At 39.3% G+C, this 17,500-nt stretch overlaps 1 protein-coding gene across 1 annotated transcript in view; it reads right to left on the reverse strand.

Moving 5' to 3' along the window:
• unc5cb (unc-5 netrin receptor Cb) overlaps window positions 1-17,500 on the reverse strand; it is a 339,994-nt gene that overhangs the window by 9,840 nt on the left and 312,654 nt on the right. Inside the window, exons 10-12 of the mRNA XM_056467431.1 lie at window positions 17,397-17,484; window positions 12,721-12,892; window positions 1,576-1,809 (exon numbers count right to left, since the gene is read on the reverse strand). Of these exons, the coding sequence (XP_056323406.1) occupies window positions 1,576-1,809; window positions 12,721-12,892; window positions 17,397-17,484 (494 nt within the window). The remainder of the gene's footprint in view (window positions 1-1,575; window positions 1,810-12,720; window positions 12,893-17,396; window positions 17,485-17,500) is intronic.

Here is a 17,500-nt window from a genome sequence, read left to right on the forward strand (position 1 = left end):
TCAATTTAGACCACGATCCTCCACTGCCACTCCCTCCAACCAGTCTTCAATTTAGTCCACGATCCTCTACCGCCACTCCCTCCACCCAGTCTTCAATTTAGTCCACGATCCTCCACTGCCACCCCCTCCACCCAGTCTTCATTTTAGACCACGATCCTCCACCGCAACCCCCTTCCTTCAGTCTCAATTTAGTCCACGATCCTCCACCGCCACCCCCTCCACCCAGTCTTCAATTTAGTCCACGATCCTTTACCGCCACTCCCTCCACCCAGTCTTCAATTTAGTCCACGATCCTCCACCGCCACTCCCTACACCCAGTCTTCAATTTAGTCCACGATCCTCCACCGCCACTCCCTACACCCAGTCTTCAATTTAGTCCACGATCCTCCACCGCCACTCCCTCCACTCAGTCTTCAATTTAGTCCACGATCCTTTACCGCCACTCCCTCCACCCAGTCTTCAATTTAGACCACGATCCTCCACCGCCACTCCCTCCACCCAGTCTTCAATTTAGTCCACGGTCCTCTACCGCCACTCCCTCCACCCAGTCTTCAATTTAGTCCACGATCCTCTACCGCCACTCCCTCCACCCAGTCTTCAATTTAGACCACGATCCTCCACCGCAACCCCCTTCCTCCAGTCTCAATTTAGTCCACGATCCTCCACCGCCACTCCCTCCATCCAGTCTTCAATTTAGTCCACGATCCTCCACCGCCACTCCCTCCACCCAGTCTCAATTTAGGCCACGATCCTCCACCGCCACTCCCCTCCACCCAGTCTTCAATTTAGGCCACGATCCTCCACCGCCACTCCCTCCACCCAGTCTTCAATTTAGTCCGCGATCCTCCACCTCCACCCCCTCCACCCAGTCTTCAATTTAGACCACGATCCTCCACCGCAACCCCCTTCCTCCAGTCTCAATTTAGTCCACGATCCTCCACCGCCACCCCCTCCACCCAGTCTTCAATTTAGTCCACGATCCTCCACCGCAACCCCCTTCCTCCAGTCTCAATTTAGTCCACGATCCTCCACCGCCACTCCCTCCATCCAGTCTCAATTTAGTCCACGATCCTCCACCGCCACTCCCTCCATCCAGTCTTCAATTTAGTCCACGATCCTCCACCGCCACTCCCTCCACCCAGTCTCAATTTAGGCCACGATCCTCCACCGCCACTCCCTCCAACCAGTCTTCAATTTAGTCCGCGATCCTCCACCTCCACCCCCTCCCCTGATCTTCAATTTAGTCCACGATCCTTCACCTCCACCCCCTTCCCCGGTCTTCAATTTAGTCCGCGATACACCCCCGCCTTAGTCTTGAATGTAGTCCCGGATCCTTCACCTCCCCCCAGTCTTTAATGAAGTCCACGATCCTCCACCTCCCTTTCCCCTAGTCTTCACTTTTGTCCGCATCCTCTGGTCAAACATCCTAATTTAAACTGTACAACAAAATAATTATCTGGAGTAGCGTTGCAATTACTCAAAGTGCTGGTTTTGTTTCACAACCTGGCAACCCTTCTCTAATCAGCTCTCTCTGCATGACTGAGAGTTTCTGTGATGTGTGTGAGCTCCTCTGACCTTGAGTGCATCCTGCGTGTCATCCAGACAGTAGACCCTGATGTTGTACTCCAGCGCGGTGCAGCTGACGGGTCCAAATATGGCCAGTTTGAGCCTCTTGGTGGCGGCGGCGCTGACCGACTGCCCCGTCAGACAGTAGGTGCCCAGCGTCTCCGTCAGCAGGTGACAGGCCTCCGCGTCCAGCTGGATGTAGCAGGGGGTGGTAAAGTTCTCCTCGCCCACCACTACCACGTCCTGCACACACACAGACACACACACACGGTTTCAGTGTTAAAATAACATCAGAAGAGTGTGTTTTGCCAAGTAGGATCCTGGATTAACATTTATTTTGATTCTTCAACATCATTGTTGGTCCAATATGTAACCCACACCTAATCCCTAGCTTGGAATTGCCCTCATGCACTACGTTTTTGATTGGAGCTGTCTGTGGTTGTTCATCACAAAGTACTTCTGGGTTCCTTCGGAAGAACCAGGAAATATGACAGTCGTTTTCATGTTAGCTGAGGCGCATTATAAAAATGAAGCATACATTGTTTTGCAGCCTATAAACACCACCAAGCTTTAAATACACTCTTTTTATTCGTCGAGTTAAACTGTCAATACACTCAAAAATATGCTGGGTTATTTCAACCCAATTGTGGATGTTCATTCATTCATTTTCCTTCGGCTTAGTCCCTTTATTTACACAGCGGAATGAACCGCCAACTATTCCAGCATATGTTTTACACGGCGGATGCCCTTCCAGCTGCAACCCAGCATTGGGAAACACCCATACACACTCACTCACACACACACTTGTACACTACAGCCAATTTAGTTCATCCAATTCACCTAAAGCACTTATGTTTGGACTGTGGGGGTAACCAGAGCACTGGAAGGACATCCGCTGGGTGAAACATGTGCTGGATAAGTTGGCGGTTCATTCCGCTGTGGCGACCCCAGATTAATAAAGGGACTAAGCAGAAAAGAAAATGAATGAATGAATTTTAAAGCATAATATCTAATAACAGAAGAACAAATAATGCAGGACAGCAGAAGGAGTGTGTCATGCACCTGATGTTCGGTGGTGTTGTACACTGATGAACGTGTGTGTGTGTGAAGCAGTGCTGATGAAGCGGTGTTTTCTGTGCACATTAGTGTATGTGTGTGTGTGTGAGCCCAGCGCTGTCTCTGATGAATGAACGCAGAGCTGCAGTAAATAAATCACTGTGGAAGCTGCATTAGCCCAGTTTTCCATCCGGTTTGCTAATTATCTGTGCGATGGTGTTTCTCCCGCAGGATCCGTTACCGGGGCTAATGGCCACTCATAACACTGCTGTTTAACGCCACACACACACACACACGCACACACACACACACACACACACACTATAAACTATTTTAATTCCTTTTCTCTCCTCCATAATGGGTGCAAATTAATGAGAGCGTGGAGCTGATCTGAGCGGCAAGATTAACACTAATAGATGGAGACGCATCGCAGCTGCAGACACACGCACATCACATCACATACACACGGGCAGATCACCATGAGATGAGACACACACACACTCACATGTACACACATCATATATAGTATGCACAGACCCCCAACATGACGCACACACACACACATGCAGACCACCATGAGACGCACACACTCACACATCATATACAGTATGTACAGATCACCAAAATGATGCATGCACACACACACTCATACATCACATCACAAAATGCAACGACCCCACAACGTTGGAGTGCAACATCAATCTGACGTCATGTTGGCGTCGTGTGCCATTTCGGTCATCATATAATCATCCCTCATCAGTGATATGCATCTATACAGTCTCTGGGTCAATACGTGTAAAGATTTTGGACTTCCTTATGGACACTTATAATGCTTCCAAACAGTTTGCTGCAATTATAAATCGCCCATGTCTTTATTATGATGCGATTTTACCTTCTATGTGCGATTTGATTGGACAGGAATGACAGGACTGATTCTACTAATCCCCACAGACAGGAAAAAATAAAGTGGTAATACTTTATAATAACTACACACTATAAATCATTTATTAAGCATTAGCATCTAGTGAATTCATTATCTGTTAAGCATTAACTCTATATTAATAAACGTTAGTAAGCAGTTTATAACTGCAGCTACAAATGCTGTATTCTTGACTTATAAACATATTTATAATGTGCTTAATACTTGTACTTTCTTACTTTGTTAATGATTTATTTTTCATTACTAAATTAAGTATCGCATTATTTACAAACCAGTTGTATTTAAAGTAGTTGAGGGTTTTTAGGATCATTCAGAATGAGTTAGTAAATGATTAATAAACTATTGAAATCAACGTTTATATATCTTATTATTCAGGCATATAGTAATAGTTAACTAATATGTTAATAAATGCTTTATTAACTCAACTTCATCTAGTTTTGTGACCTAATCTAAAGTGAGGACTATTAATGCTTTATAAATCCCTTATAAATGACAAATAAAGGCTCAGAATCAACTGAACAATAATCTTTGCAATCTTTTCTAAAAAATAAAATTGCTGTAAACTTTAAGCATTGCTGAATAACAGGAGTGTCAAAATACAACATAAAACTGGAGAAAACAACAACAACAATATAATAATTGAACAATATAATAAGATGCAGTGTTTAAACTGTACAGTAATTTTATTTAGATAAGGTTGCAAAGATTTATTTTTCATTTGAAGTACAGTTTTATTTGTGTTTCTTTAAATGAAAAGGAATGAATAATGTCATTATTCCTGTTGTGGCGCTGGCGTACTTCAATATTAAAGAATTTACAAAAAAGGATTTTTATCCTTAAATTTAAATAGTTTTGTTCGGGTGCCAGGTAGATCCCAATCTACCAAATAGAGTATAGAAACAAAATATTTATATCTGAGGGTATGTCACCAGCTACATACACACACACAAAAAAAAAAAAAAAATACAGGCTCAAAGGCACAAATTGTTGAGCTCGAAGGATTTACTTTAGGAAGAGAAAAAAAAAAAACAAACAACAACAGAATCACAGTCATAGATATCAGTGGAACACAATCTTCAACTCCTTCATACAATTTTATGAGATTCTCAGTTTAAAGCAAATCATTTAAACCCCCTTTGTATTAAACAACAAACAAAAAATTGGTTGATTGTCTTTTGATATGTGTGCGTGTAGTTGTGCTGGTTGTGTGTGTGTGCGTGTGTGTGATGCGCTGCAATCGCTGCCAGCAGGCGGCGCAGGGGAAAGTTTTGAAGTGGCAATGGGGTGAACTGAGCCTGAGTAGAGAACTGAGTAGAATTGAACTGAGCCTTTATTTGTCATTTATAAGGGGTTTATAAAGCATGAATAGTCCTCACTTTAGATTAGGTCACAAAACTAGATGAAGTTGAGTTAATAAAGCATTTATTAACATATTAGTTAACTATTAGTATATGCCTGAATAAATAAGACATATAAACGTTGATTTCAGTAGTTTATTAATCATTTACTAACTCATTCTGAATGATCCTAAAAACCCTCAACTACTTTAAATACAACTGGTTTGTAAATAATGCGATACTTATTTTAATAATGAAAAATAAATCATTAACCAAGTATGAAAGTACAAGTATTAAGCACATTATAAATATGTTTATAAGTCAAGAATACAGCATTTGTAGCTGCAGTTATAAACTGCTTACTAACGTTTATTAATGTAGAGTTAATGCTTAACAGATAATGAATTCACTAGATGCTAATGCTTAATAAATGATTTATGGTGTGTAGTTATTATAAAGTGTTACCAATAAAGTAGTGACTGCAGGTTGAAGGAAAGTAGTGGAGTAAAAGTACCGATCCAGCACTAAAAATGTACTCAAGGGAGAGTAAAAGTACACATTTATAAAACTACAATTCCTGAGGAAAGACTACTCAATTACAGTAGTTTGAGTATTTGTAATTTGTTACTGCACACAACTGATTATATTATATTATCCCTTTGATAAAATACAAAAAACAGCCACTGATGCAGCACACGTTCATGGAGGATTCTTGTTTGGCATTTCTTTTTTGGTCTTCTTGGAAAATATACCGTGAAAAAGCCAGAAATGCTCCTAAATGAAACACGTTATGAGAACAGCGCTCAGCAAACACATCGAATCAAAGAGTCAGCATGACGCAGGCGAAAACTCATATTTCCAGAGCAGAGAAATGTCTCTGAATGACTGGGATGGATGTGTGTTTGGACGCAGTGCATCATTGAAAGCAATATTTCCTGTCCACGTGTGATGATCATCGTCTGCGCTGGCCATCGCCACAAACAGACCACATTATGAGGAGCACGGCAGATGACGGATGTTATTGATCACTCTTTATGTTTAAAGTTCCACAGTCTGTGTGTGTGTGTGTGTGTGTGTGTGTGTGTGTGTGTGTGTGTGTGTTATTGCTTGCATCTCAGTCTTCCATCACAGTCACATCAGCGCAGTGACACATCTATAGTGAGAAGCTTTTATTTTTTAGATACAGAAACAGAAGAAGAAGAACAGGGCTGAATATGAACTATAATATTTCAAGTGTGAAAAAGTTGACGTACTGCAAACAAACATCACTAATTTGTTAATTTTGATGTATATACATTTGAGGGCAAAATTATATATATATATTTTTGTTTGTTTGTTTGTTTGTTTGTTTATTTATTTATTTAATCATTTATTTATTTATTTATTTATTTATTTATTTATTTATTTATTTATTTATTTATTTATTTATTTATTTATTTATTTATTTAATCATTTATTTATTTATTTATTTATTTATTTAATCATTTATTTATTTATTTATTTATTTATTTATTTATTTATTTAATCATTCATTCATTTATTTATTTATTTATTTATTTATTTAATCATTCATTCATTCATTTATTTATTTATTTATTTATTTAATCATTTATTTATTTATTTATTTATTTATTTATTTATTTTTAATATTTCTCATGTGATATTTAACAGATATTTAACAAGAATTTCTCACAGTATTTCCTAAAATATTTTGTCTTCTGGAGAAAGTCTTATTTGTTTTATTTCAGCTAGAATAAAAGCTGATTTTAATCGTATTAAACCCATTTTAAGCTCAATATCATTAGCCCCCTTCAGCAATATTAGTTTTGGATTGTCTCCAGAACAAACCACTGTTATACAATGACTTGCCTAATTACCCTAACTTTACCCTAATTACCCTAGTTAAGCTTTTAAATTTAAGTTTTTCCTCTTGAAGTTTTTGATGCTAATGGTCTAATCCGATTCAATGATTTAGGCTAAGCTAAGCTAATAGAGCTCTCACCAGACCCGGAGATTGGCTGAATGGATCCAAAAATGGCAAAACTCAGCGGTTTAACTCTTAGGCAGTGTTACCTTTAAAGGGATAGTTCACACAAAAAGAAACCTCTGTAATTAAATACCCTTTCTTCTTTTGTTCCAACCCCCTGTGACCTTCGCTCATCTTCACAACACAAATTAAGATATTTTAGGCTGCATTTACGCTGCAGATCTTGATGGTCGATTCTGATTTTGAGACTGTATCCGATTTTTTTTTATTTTTTTGGTGACACACATAATCTTTTAAAAGTGTCTGCTAAATTCATTCATTTTCCTTTGCATGGTGGCTCAGTGGTTAGCACTGTGGCCTCACAGAAAGAAGGTCGCTGGTTCGAGTCCCAGCTGGTTCAGTTGACATTTCTGTGTGGAGTTTGCATGTTCACCCGTGTTGGTATAGGTTTCCTCCGGATTCTCCGGTTTCCACAGTCCAAACACATGCGCTATAGGGGAATTGATCAACTAAATTGGCTGTAGTGTATGAGTGTGTATGTGAATGAGTGTCTATGGGTGTTTCCCAGTACTGGGTTGCAGCTGGAAGGGCATCTGCTGCGTAGAACATGTGCTGTAGTGGTTGGCGGTTCATTCCGCTGTAGCGACCCCTAAAATAGAGACTAAGCCAAAGGAAAATGAATGAATGAATGAACGAATGATTATTTTCCTTCGGCTTAGTCCCTTATTTATAAGGGGTCGCCACAACAGAAGTTCATTCTGTTCATTCACCAACTATTCCTGCATAAGTTTTACGGAGCAGATACCCTTCCCGCCGGAAACCCAGTACTGGGGAAACATCTGCTAAATTACTACATGTAAATGTAAATCTCTCAGGCATGAAAGTACAAATGAAATTTAACAACAACTGTCTCTTAAATTGTTTATCTAAAGCAGGGCTGCTCAACCCTGTTCCTGAAGATCTACCTTCCTGCAAAGTTCAGCTCCAACCCATATCAAACACACCAGCCTGTAATTATCAAGTGTAATTAGCTCAGGTGTGTTTAAAATGCATCGCTAGACCCAATTTACTGGGGCACGTGCCCCAGTAAAAATCGCCAGTGCCCCAGTAAATGCTTTGAGATATGATTTACTTCATATGGAAGTGTATTCATTAAGAGTGGTAATTCCAGAATAAAGACGTTACTCTCTCTCTGTGCAACTGAAACAAAAAGGAGCGATGACGAGTCAGGGAGGTGAGACTTAATTCTCTGCCATGAGTCAAGTCTAAGACAACAGATAATTCTATAAAACAAGTTTTTTTGTATTCTGTAGATTTGTCTACGGAATTTCAATCAAATGAAATTAATATTCATGCAAAAGATTTCTTAAATGATCTTAGCACATTACTCCAGTTGTTTCTTAACAATGTTTTCCAGTTACATGTAAGATTATTTAGAATAATAATTGTATAATAACAATAATACTTTTATTTATTATAAGTATTTGTTTTGTATTTAATATATATATATATATCAGAATCAGAATCAGAAAGAGCTTTATTGCCAGGTATGTTCACACATACGAGGAATTTGTTTTGGTGACAGAGCTTCTACAGTGCAACAGGATAACAGAGACAGGACAAAAAACAGGTAATAAATATATTTAAAAAAAAATACAAGTAGTGAGTGCAAATATACAGATTGACAAGTGTATGTACGTGTTTATTACTATATACAACGTTATATGTGCAGCTGTTATGTGCAAATTGGCATGTAAAGTGTGTTGTTAAATAAGTGTATATGTGTATAAAAGTACAGTAGTGATGTTGGCTCCACAATTATTATCATCAAGTGTTCATGAGATGGATTGCCTGAGGGAAGAAACTGTTTCTGTGTCGGGCTGTTCTGGTGCGCAGTGCTCTGTAGCGTCGACCAGAAGGTAACAGTTCAAAGAGGCAGTGTGCTGGGTGTGAGGGGTCCAGAGTGATTTTGGCAGCCCTTCTGCTCGCTCTGGATAAGTACAGTTCTTGGGGAGTAGGAAGGGTTGTACCAGTGATTCGCTCAGCAGTCCGAACTATTCGACGTAGTCTTTGGAGGTCGTATTTAGTAGCTGAGCTAAACCAGACAGTTATTGATGTGCAGATGACGTTATATATATATATATATAATTTTTATTTACATTTTTTTTTTTTTTTGAAGGGGGGAAGGGGGTGCATGCCCAAGTAGAGCTTTATGTCTAGCAACGCCGCTGGTTAGAGCTGAATTTTGCAGAAGGGTAGATCTTCAGGAACAGGGTTGAGCAGTCCTGAACTAAACAAACAAACAAACAGATTTTATTTTCAGGATGCTCCAGCTAATGCTTATTAGCTCTCGAAGGGATCAAGATAACAACAACAACCATTTCTGGAGGTAATTTTACTAATGTGAAAATTGCCTGCATATGTGTCAAATCTTTTCACGGAGCAGTATTTATAAAAGTTAAAGCTGCAGTTTCAGAAGTTCAAGTGGTTATGCATAAAGAATATGGAAATGCATGGCATGAATGAATGTGGCACTGAGTGTGAATATGCATGAGTGTGTATGAGTCATATGGATCATGTTATGATACTTCAGTGGTGTTTCTGTCTGCCTACACTCCTGCCTGTGTTTCTGATCAGGAAAGAGAGACTTCCTGTGTGTCATTTATACAGGAAGTTGAAAACTGGATTTTATTTTTCGTACCGAATTTGCATTTAATTTAGAGACAAATGGAAAATGCGTTGGAGGCAAACAAACATGTATTTTCTGCTGGATCAGATTATGCATGCGTGCGGAGAGCAGGCGTGTGGATAATGAAGAGTGCTGTGGAAAGTGTAGGACGGGCTGCAGGAACACTCATTATCTTCGAGAGATTGAGGGAAGAGCGTCTCTGCACATCTGACAGGAGTTCATCTCTTCTCAAGACTACAGGACGCCTCTTTTTGCTTCATTTGGCCTCTTTTCAGGAGCTGCCCACCGGCATCTACTGCTCCTTCTTATGTTTCTGATGTTAAAAAAAGATTAGGCTAAGTCCTTACTGAGGCTGAGGCTCTGGAGAGACTGATGGAGAGTCATACTGATGAAGATAATGAACTCTGAACACAGAAAAACAGCTAAAGTAGCTTTTGAAGCTGAAAACACAAAAAAAAAAATAAAACGGCAGCCCAGAGTCCTGACCTAAACCTGACTAAAATCCTCTGCAAAATTCTGGATGACAAAGAAAACCAGTGCAGTGAAGATCAAGATGACAGTAGAGCAGAGTGAGAGACTAGAGAGTCTAGTGATACTTCTGATGACTTGTTGGAGACTAGTGATGCCAGTGATACCCTCTGAGACATTAGTAATGACCTGTGAGACACTAATGATACTAGTGATGACCTGTGAGAGACTAATTTTACTAGTGATGACTTGTGAGAGACTAATGATACTACTGATGACCAGTGGGAGACTAGTGATGTCTAGTAGGAGACTAGTGATGACCTGTGAGATATTAGTGATGTCTAGTAGGAGACTGGTCATACTAGTGATGACCTGTGGTAGACTAGTGATAGTGGTGATGACCTGTTGGAGGCAAGCGATGCCCAGTGGGAGACTAGTAATAATAGTGATGACTTGTTGAAGATTAGTAATACTAGTGATCTCTAGTGGGAGACTAGTGATACTAGTGATGACTTGTTGGAGACTAGTGATAATAGTGACATCCTGTTGGAGACAAGTTATGTCCAGTGGGAGACTTGTGATGACTTGTTGGAGACTAGTGATACTAGTGATGACCTGTTGGAGACTAGTGATACTAGCAATGTCCATTGGGAGGTTAGTTATACTAATGATGACTTGTTGGAGACTAGTGATACTAGTTATGAGACTAGTGATGTCTAGTGGAAGACCAGTGATACTAATGATGACCTGTTGGAGACTAGTGATACTAGTGATGACTTGTTGGAGACTAGTGATACTAGCAATGTCCATTGGGAGGTTAGTTATACTAATGATGACTTGTTGGAGACTAGTGATACTAGTTATGAGACTAGTGATGTCTAGTGGAAGACCAGTGATACTAATGATGACCTGTTGGAGACTAGTGATGTCTAGTGAGAGACAAGTGATACTAGTGATGATGTGTGATACTAGCGATGACTTCTGAGGGACTAGTGATACTACTGATGACCAGTGGGAGACTAGTGATGTCCAGTAAGAAACTAGTGATACTAATGATGACTTGCTGGAAGACTAGTGATACTAAGGATGTCCAGTGAGAGACTAGTGATAGCAATGATGAACTGTGAGCGACTAGTGTTACTAATGATGTCCAGTAAGAGACTAGTGATACTAATGGTGACTTGCTGAAAGACTAGTGATACTAATGATGTCCAGTAAGAGACTAGTGATACTAATGATGACTTGCTGGAAGACTAGTGATGCTAATGATGTCCAGTGAGAGACTAGTGATACTAGTTATGGCCTGTTAGAGACTAGTGATGACCTGTGAGAGACAAGAGAGATAAGTGATGTCCTTTGAGAGACTAGTAATGTCCTAAGAGAGTAGTGATATTCAGTGAGAGACTACTGATGCTAGTAATACCCTATGAGAGACTAGTGCAAGCAGATCAAGTCATTTAAAGCAAGAGCACCTACACTTCCTAGTACAATCTTTCTTTACATTACAATCATTACTGATTGACTTTTAACCCAACGTTGTTTTTTATTTTCCGATATCCAAAAAAGCTTCACAATTAATGCTATCATTTAGTTCTGCCTAACAATTTTGCTAACACAGGATCTGTCATCTGAATGAATACACTTCAAGGGCTAGCACTAAAGCTTTCCGGTCAGCATCATGAAGACTCAACATTACAATATGAAGGACCATCTAAACTCCATGATGACACATGAATATCTGTACTCACTCTGTCTCCATCATGATAACAGTGTCAGTGTGTGTTGTGATTCAGTGTGTTTGTGAATGGTGCAGTGTGTGTGAGTGTACGGCAGCTCTTGCGTGGGCTTCAGCACCACCTGCTCGGCTAATTAACTCTCCACCATTGTGTGTGTGTGTGCTAACAATGGAGGAGGCTCGTTCACACAACACTTCTCCTCCTTGTGGCCCACTTTAATGACAGGGACGGTGGGTGGGCCAATATTAGGAACTTGCGTGTGTCCACCTGATGAGAACAGGCTGCTCTTCGCCACCATCTTTTGATTAATGCTGTGTGTGTGTGTCTGTGTGTGTGTGTTGAGCAGGACAGCTGTCATGGATTGTGTATCGGACGCCGCAGGGGTTAGAGCGTGTGACGCATGTAAACACACCATCACACTCCCACAAACAGAGCAACACGTCTGACCTCGGCCAGTTCCAGACACAGTCAAAACATTCACACTAAGACTCATGCAACAAAATGCAACAAGTTCACCGTCCAATCAGGCCCAGCGCTCGTTTCTTCTTAAATATATATATATATATATATATTGTAATATTTCACATTAGTATACAAGTTAAAGTTCTGTTTAACGGAGAGATTTTTTCAAGGAGACCCTTAAATGCATCAAAACAGCTTTTGTGAAAAGTGTATGTATTTAATCTAAGCTCTGCCCACTGACTCCCACCGGCCCTGCAGTGATTGGCTCATAGCTGTCTTGTGAAATGTGTCCGTATTTAATCTAAGCTCTGCCCACTGACTCCCACCGGCCCTGCAGTGATTGGCTCATAGCTGTCTTGTGAAATGTGTCCGTATTTAATCTAAGCTCTGCCCACTGACCTCCCACTGGCCCTGCTGTGATTGGCTCATAGCTGTCTTGTGAAATGTGTCCGTATTTAATCTAAGCTCTGCCCACTGACCTCCCACTGGCCCTGCTGTGATTGGCTCTTGAGCTGGATGAGCCAGTCTTCGCTGTCGGCCTCTGCGCAGTGGTGCATGGTCAGGATGACAGGACGGGTCAGTAGAGACCCAGGAGGACCACAGCTGACCACCGGACTCAGAACCGTCTCCTGTGCATCATCCACCTGCGGCCTGAACAACAAAAACATCAGAGACATCATCATTAACACACCCCTGTAACACTTTACTTGAAGGAATCAAGACATGACAAACATCCTGAATATAAATGACATTTAATATAATCATATGACAACGATATTCTCTAGAGCACAATTGAATTGAAAATGACGTTGCAGCATTGACACTGTTACTGAACTGAGTTGAATCAACACTGAGCTGAGCTGAATCAGCACTGAACAGAATAGAGTTGAATCAATACTGAACTGAGCTTAATCAACACTAAACAGAGTTAAATCAACATTAAACTGAACTATGCTAAATCAACACTGAACCTAATCTTAACTGGACATAATTAACACTGAACACAACAGGATCAACACTGAACTGAACTGAGTTGAATCAACACTGAACTGACCTTAATCAACACTGAAACAGAGTTTAATCAACATTGAATGCAACTAAGCTGAATCAACACTGAACAAAAAAAGAATCAACATCAAACTGACCAGAGTTTAATCAACACTGAACTGAACTGAATTAAAACTGAACTGAAAAAAGTTGAACCAACACTGAACTGAGTTGAATCAACACTGAACTGAACTGAATCAACAATGAAGAAACTATGAATGCTGAACTGAGTTGAATCAAAATGAACTGAGTTGAATCAACGCTGAACTGAATCGAACAGGGTTGAATCCACACTGAACTGAATTAAATCAATGGTAAACTAAACTGAATCAATTCTGAACCGAACAGAATTTAATCAACACTGAACTGAATCAACGCTGTACTGAACTGAGTAAATCAACACTGAACTCATTTAACACTGAAATGATCTGCATCAACACTGAACCAACACTGAACTGAACAGAGTTAAATCAACACTGAACCAAACAGGGATGAATTCACACTGAACTGAATTAAATCAATGGTGAACTAATGGGGAACTGAATAAATTCTGAACTGAACAGAATTGAATCAACATTAAACTGAATCAACACTGCACTAAAAAGAGTTAAATCAACACTGACATTGACTGATTTTAAATCAATACTGAACAGAGTTGAATCAACACTGAACTGAGTTGAATCAACACTGAACTGAACAGAGTAAATCAACACTGAACTGACTTTACACTGAAATGATCTGCATTAACACTGAACTAAACCCTGTTGAATCCACACTGAATTGAATCAACACCGAACTGAACAGAGTTAAATCAACAATGAACCGAACAGGGTTGAATCCACACTGAACTGAATTAAATCAACGGTGAACTAAACTGAATAAATTCTGAACCGAACAGAACTGAATCAACACTGAACTGAATTAATCCTGTACTGAACTGAGTAGAATCAATGCTGAACTGAAGAGATGAACCAACACTGAAATAAACTAATTTAAATCAATACTGAACAGAGTCGAATCAACACTGAACAGAGTTGAATCAACACTGGACATAACGGAGTCGACACTGAACAAAACTAAATCAAAGCTGAACTTAAGAGTTGAATCAACACTGAAATGAACTGATTTTAAATCAACAGAGATGTATAGTAACGAAGTAGAACTACTTCACTACTGTACTTAAGTACTAAAAGGCAGTATCTGTACTTTACTGGAGTATTGTTTTTTTCTCCTACTTCCACTTTTACTTAAGTACATATTTTCGATGAGTTTAATACTTTTACTCCGATAGATTTTTTATGAGCTGCATCGTTACTCGTTACTAGAGGTGTCAAAATGGTCGATATCGGTTCAGTAATAGATCATAACGGGTTATTACGTACTGACGTCATTTATCTCCTATGTGCGGTGTCGTAATACTATGGCGAAGGACGGAGGCGCGAGGGCGAGTGAAGGCGGCACAGCACACGAGCCGCTATTTCACTACTACAGAGAAATGTTGAGAGACTCCATCTCTGCCTCTCTCACTTTGGACATTTGACCCGCTGGCCTGTTTGTGAGGTAACTTTTCATCTCCTCTTGGCTGTTAAAGCGATACTTGTGGATCCAGACCTGGGCGTGTATGAGGTGCAAGTTTTCTCCACTGTTTCTATTATAGATTACCTCTGATAACTGCGTATTATACATACATAGACTGTAACCGCGGCTGTTCTTCCCGCCATCAGTGAACAACGCTTTCATTTCTAAAGCCGATAGCAGCCCTTTCTGTTGAGAAGGTGACGACAATAACCAATCAAAGGGGTGTAAGACCTCGCCTGGCAGCGTTTAAAAAGCAGGCGGGAGAATATTTACATTAGTTTATTTGCTATAAATGCTCATGCTGTCTTCTGTGCATGAGTTTTGTTTGATACATTCAGAAAGAGTGTTTTCTTTGAGCAGGTCAAATTAAGGGTACAGTTCATATATATTACTGCTGTATTAAAGGACACAATTTTATTACAAGTAACCATTTAACTGTCACACCAAGAAAAAAAACAATAGAATTTTTTTATTTATTGCATTTCTTAACTCCTAATGTCGCTAGTTAACACAATCAATACATTTCCCCCCAACACATCCCATAATTTCTAAAATATCAGCCTCTACCAAATGGTTGAGATGTTGGTTTATGGTAAAAGTACCAGAATGAATAAATATACTATAAAAATATAAAAAATATGAAGTTTAAGACCAATTTAATTAAAACATAATCAAAATGAAACATTTTTGAATACTAAATCATAGCCATAAGCCATCAAATATTTCAGATTTTCATTTAACACAGTAATATACACGTTTTCTTTTTTTTACAATAAAATCACAATCAAGTGAATTAGAACGTTCGTTTACAGCGTTTACAACCAGTAATTTGTGCTCCGAAAATGGGTTTCAATAGCGTTTTGAGTGGATTATGGACTGTTTTTGTGACACACAACTTTGAAAGGTGTGTGTTAAAGCTGTTATAATCTGTCAGATCTGTGGTTCAAGCGTGAGAGAAAAACAGTATGGTAAGCCATGTTTCTTTTCGTTCTGCTTAATGACGTGCCCCCAAAAAAGAGATTTAAAATAAACAAAAACATATGATGTCTTTTGACTGCATTCTTTAATAACTACATTACACAATACTTGTACTTTTACTTTCAGTACTTGAGTAGTAAATTTTGAAATAAACTACTTGCAATACTTAAGTACAAAAAATGTTGAATACTTTAGTACTTCCACTTAAGTATGGTGCTTAAAGAGCACTTTTACTTCTACTCAAGTCACTTTTTGATAGAGTACTTGTACTTTTACTTAAGTCTGGGTCTCTAGTACTTTATACATCTCTGTAAATCAATAATGAACAGAGTTGAATCAACACCGAACTGAGTTGAATCAACACTGAACTAATTTAAATCAATACTGAACAGAGTCGAATCAACACTGAACAGAGTTGAATCAACACTGAACCAATTTGAATCAAGACTGAACTGAGTTGAATCAACACTGGACATAACTGAGTCAACACTAAACAAAACTGAATCAAAGCTGAACTTAAGAGTTGAATCAACACTGAAATGAACAGATTTTAAATCAATACCGAACAGAGTTGAATCAACACCGAACTGAGTTGAATCAACACTGAACTAATTTAAATCAATACTGAACCAATTTGAATCAACACCGAACAATTTAAAATCAATACTGAACAGGGTCGAATCAACACCGAACTGAGTTGAATCAACACCGAACAAATTTAAATCAATACTGAACAGAGTTGAATCAACACCGAACTGAGTTGAATCAACACTGAACATATTTAAATCAATACTGAACAGAGTTGAATCAACACCGAACTGAGTTGAATCAACACTGAACCGATTTAAATCAATACTGAACAGAGTTGAATCAACACCAAACTGACTTGAATCCACACCGAAATGAACTGATTTAAATCAACACTGTTGTGAGTTGCATAATACAATTGTTCAGAACTTTAGAATTGAATTCATAAGTCCCACTGTTATTAAACTAAACCGAATCATCTAGAGCTAGAGAAGAGTATCATCTTCTGTATGTTATCGAATAATGCAAATCATGATCGAATGCACCAACACTCACACTTTCCAACTGGTCTGACAGTACACCAGAATTAAATGCATAATTGAATTGAAACATTGACACCATTTCTGAACTGAATCAACTGAATCAACTGAATCATTAGGACACTTAAACATTTTACACTGCATAACAGTAGGAATTCAGTTTAAAGAAGTGATATCTATGCATATAACACATTTTCAATGCAGTGATCGGGTGGACAAAATAATCAGCAGATCAATTTGTGTATCGCTTAAGGCTTTGTGCGGTCCTCGAAGTCCTCGTAGTGTGTGCACAATTCATGAACTTTGCATACAGTATATTATTCTGTTAATTCACGGCAAGAGCTTCATGAAGAGTTGAGCAGATATGATGCGGATGGCACACTGTGTGTACAGATGGGCACCTTCACGGGCGCCAATGCTCAGTGTGTGTGTGTGTGTGTGTGTGTGTGTGAGAGAGAGAGAGAGAGAGAGAGCGTACACCGTACCTCATGCTCTCCTTCCTGTGAACCGTCACGTACATCTCATAGACGCGACCCTGAGGGATGGCACCCGCTGGCACCAACAAGCTCACTCCTGCAGAGAGACAGAC

Source organism: Danio aesculapii, chromosome 10 (assembly GCF_903798145.1).
Source record: "Danio aesculapii chromosome 10, fDanAes4.1, whole genome shotgun sequence".
NCBI lineage: Eukaryota > Metazoa > Chordata > Actinopteri > Cypriniformes > Danionidae > Danio > Danio aesculapii.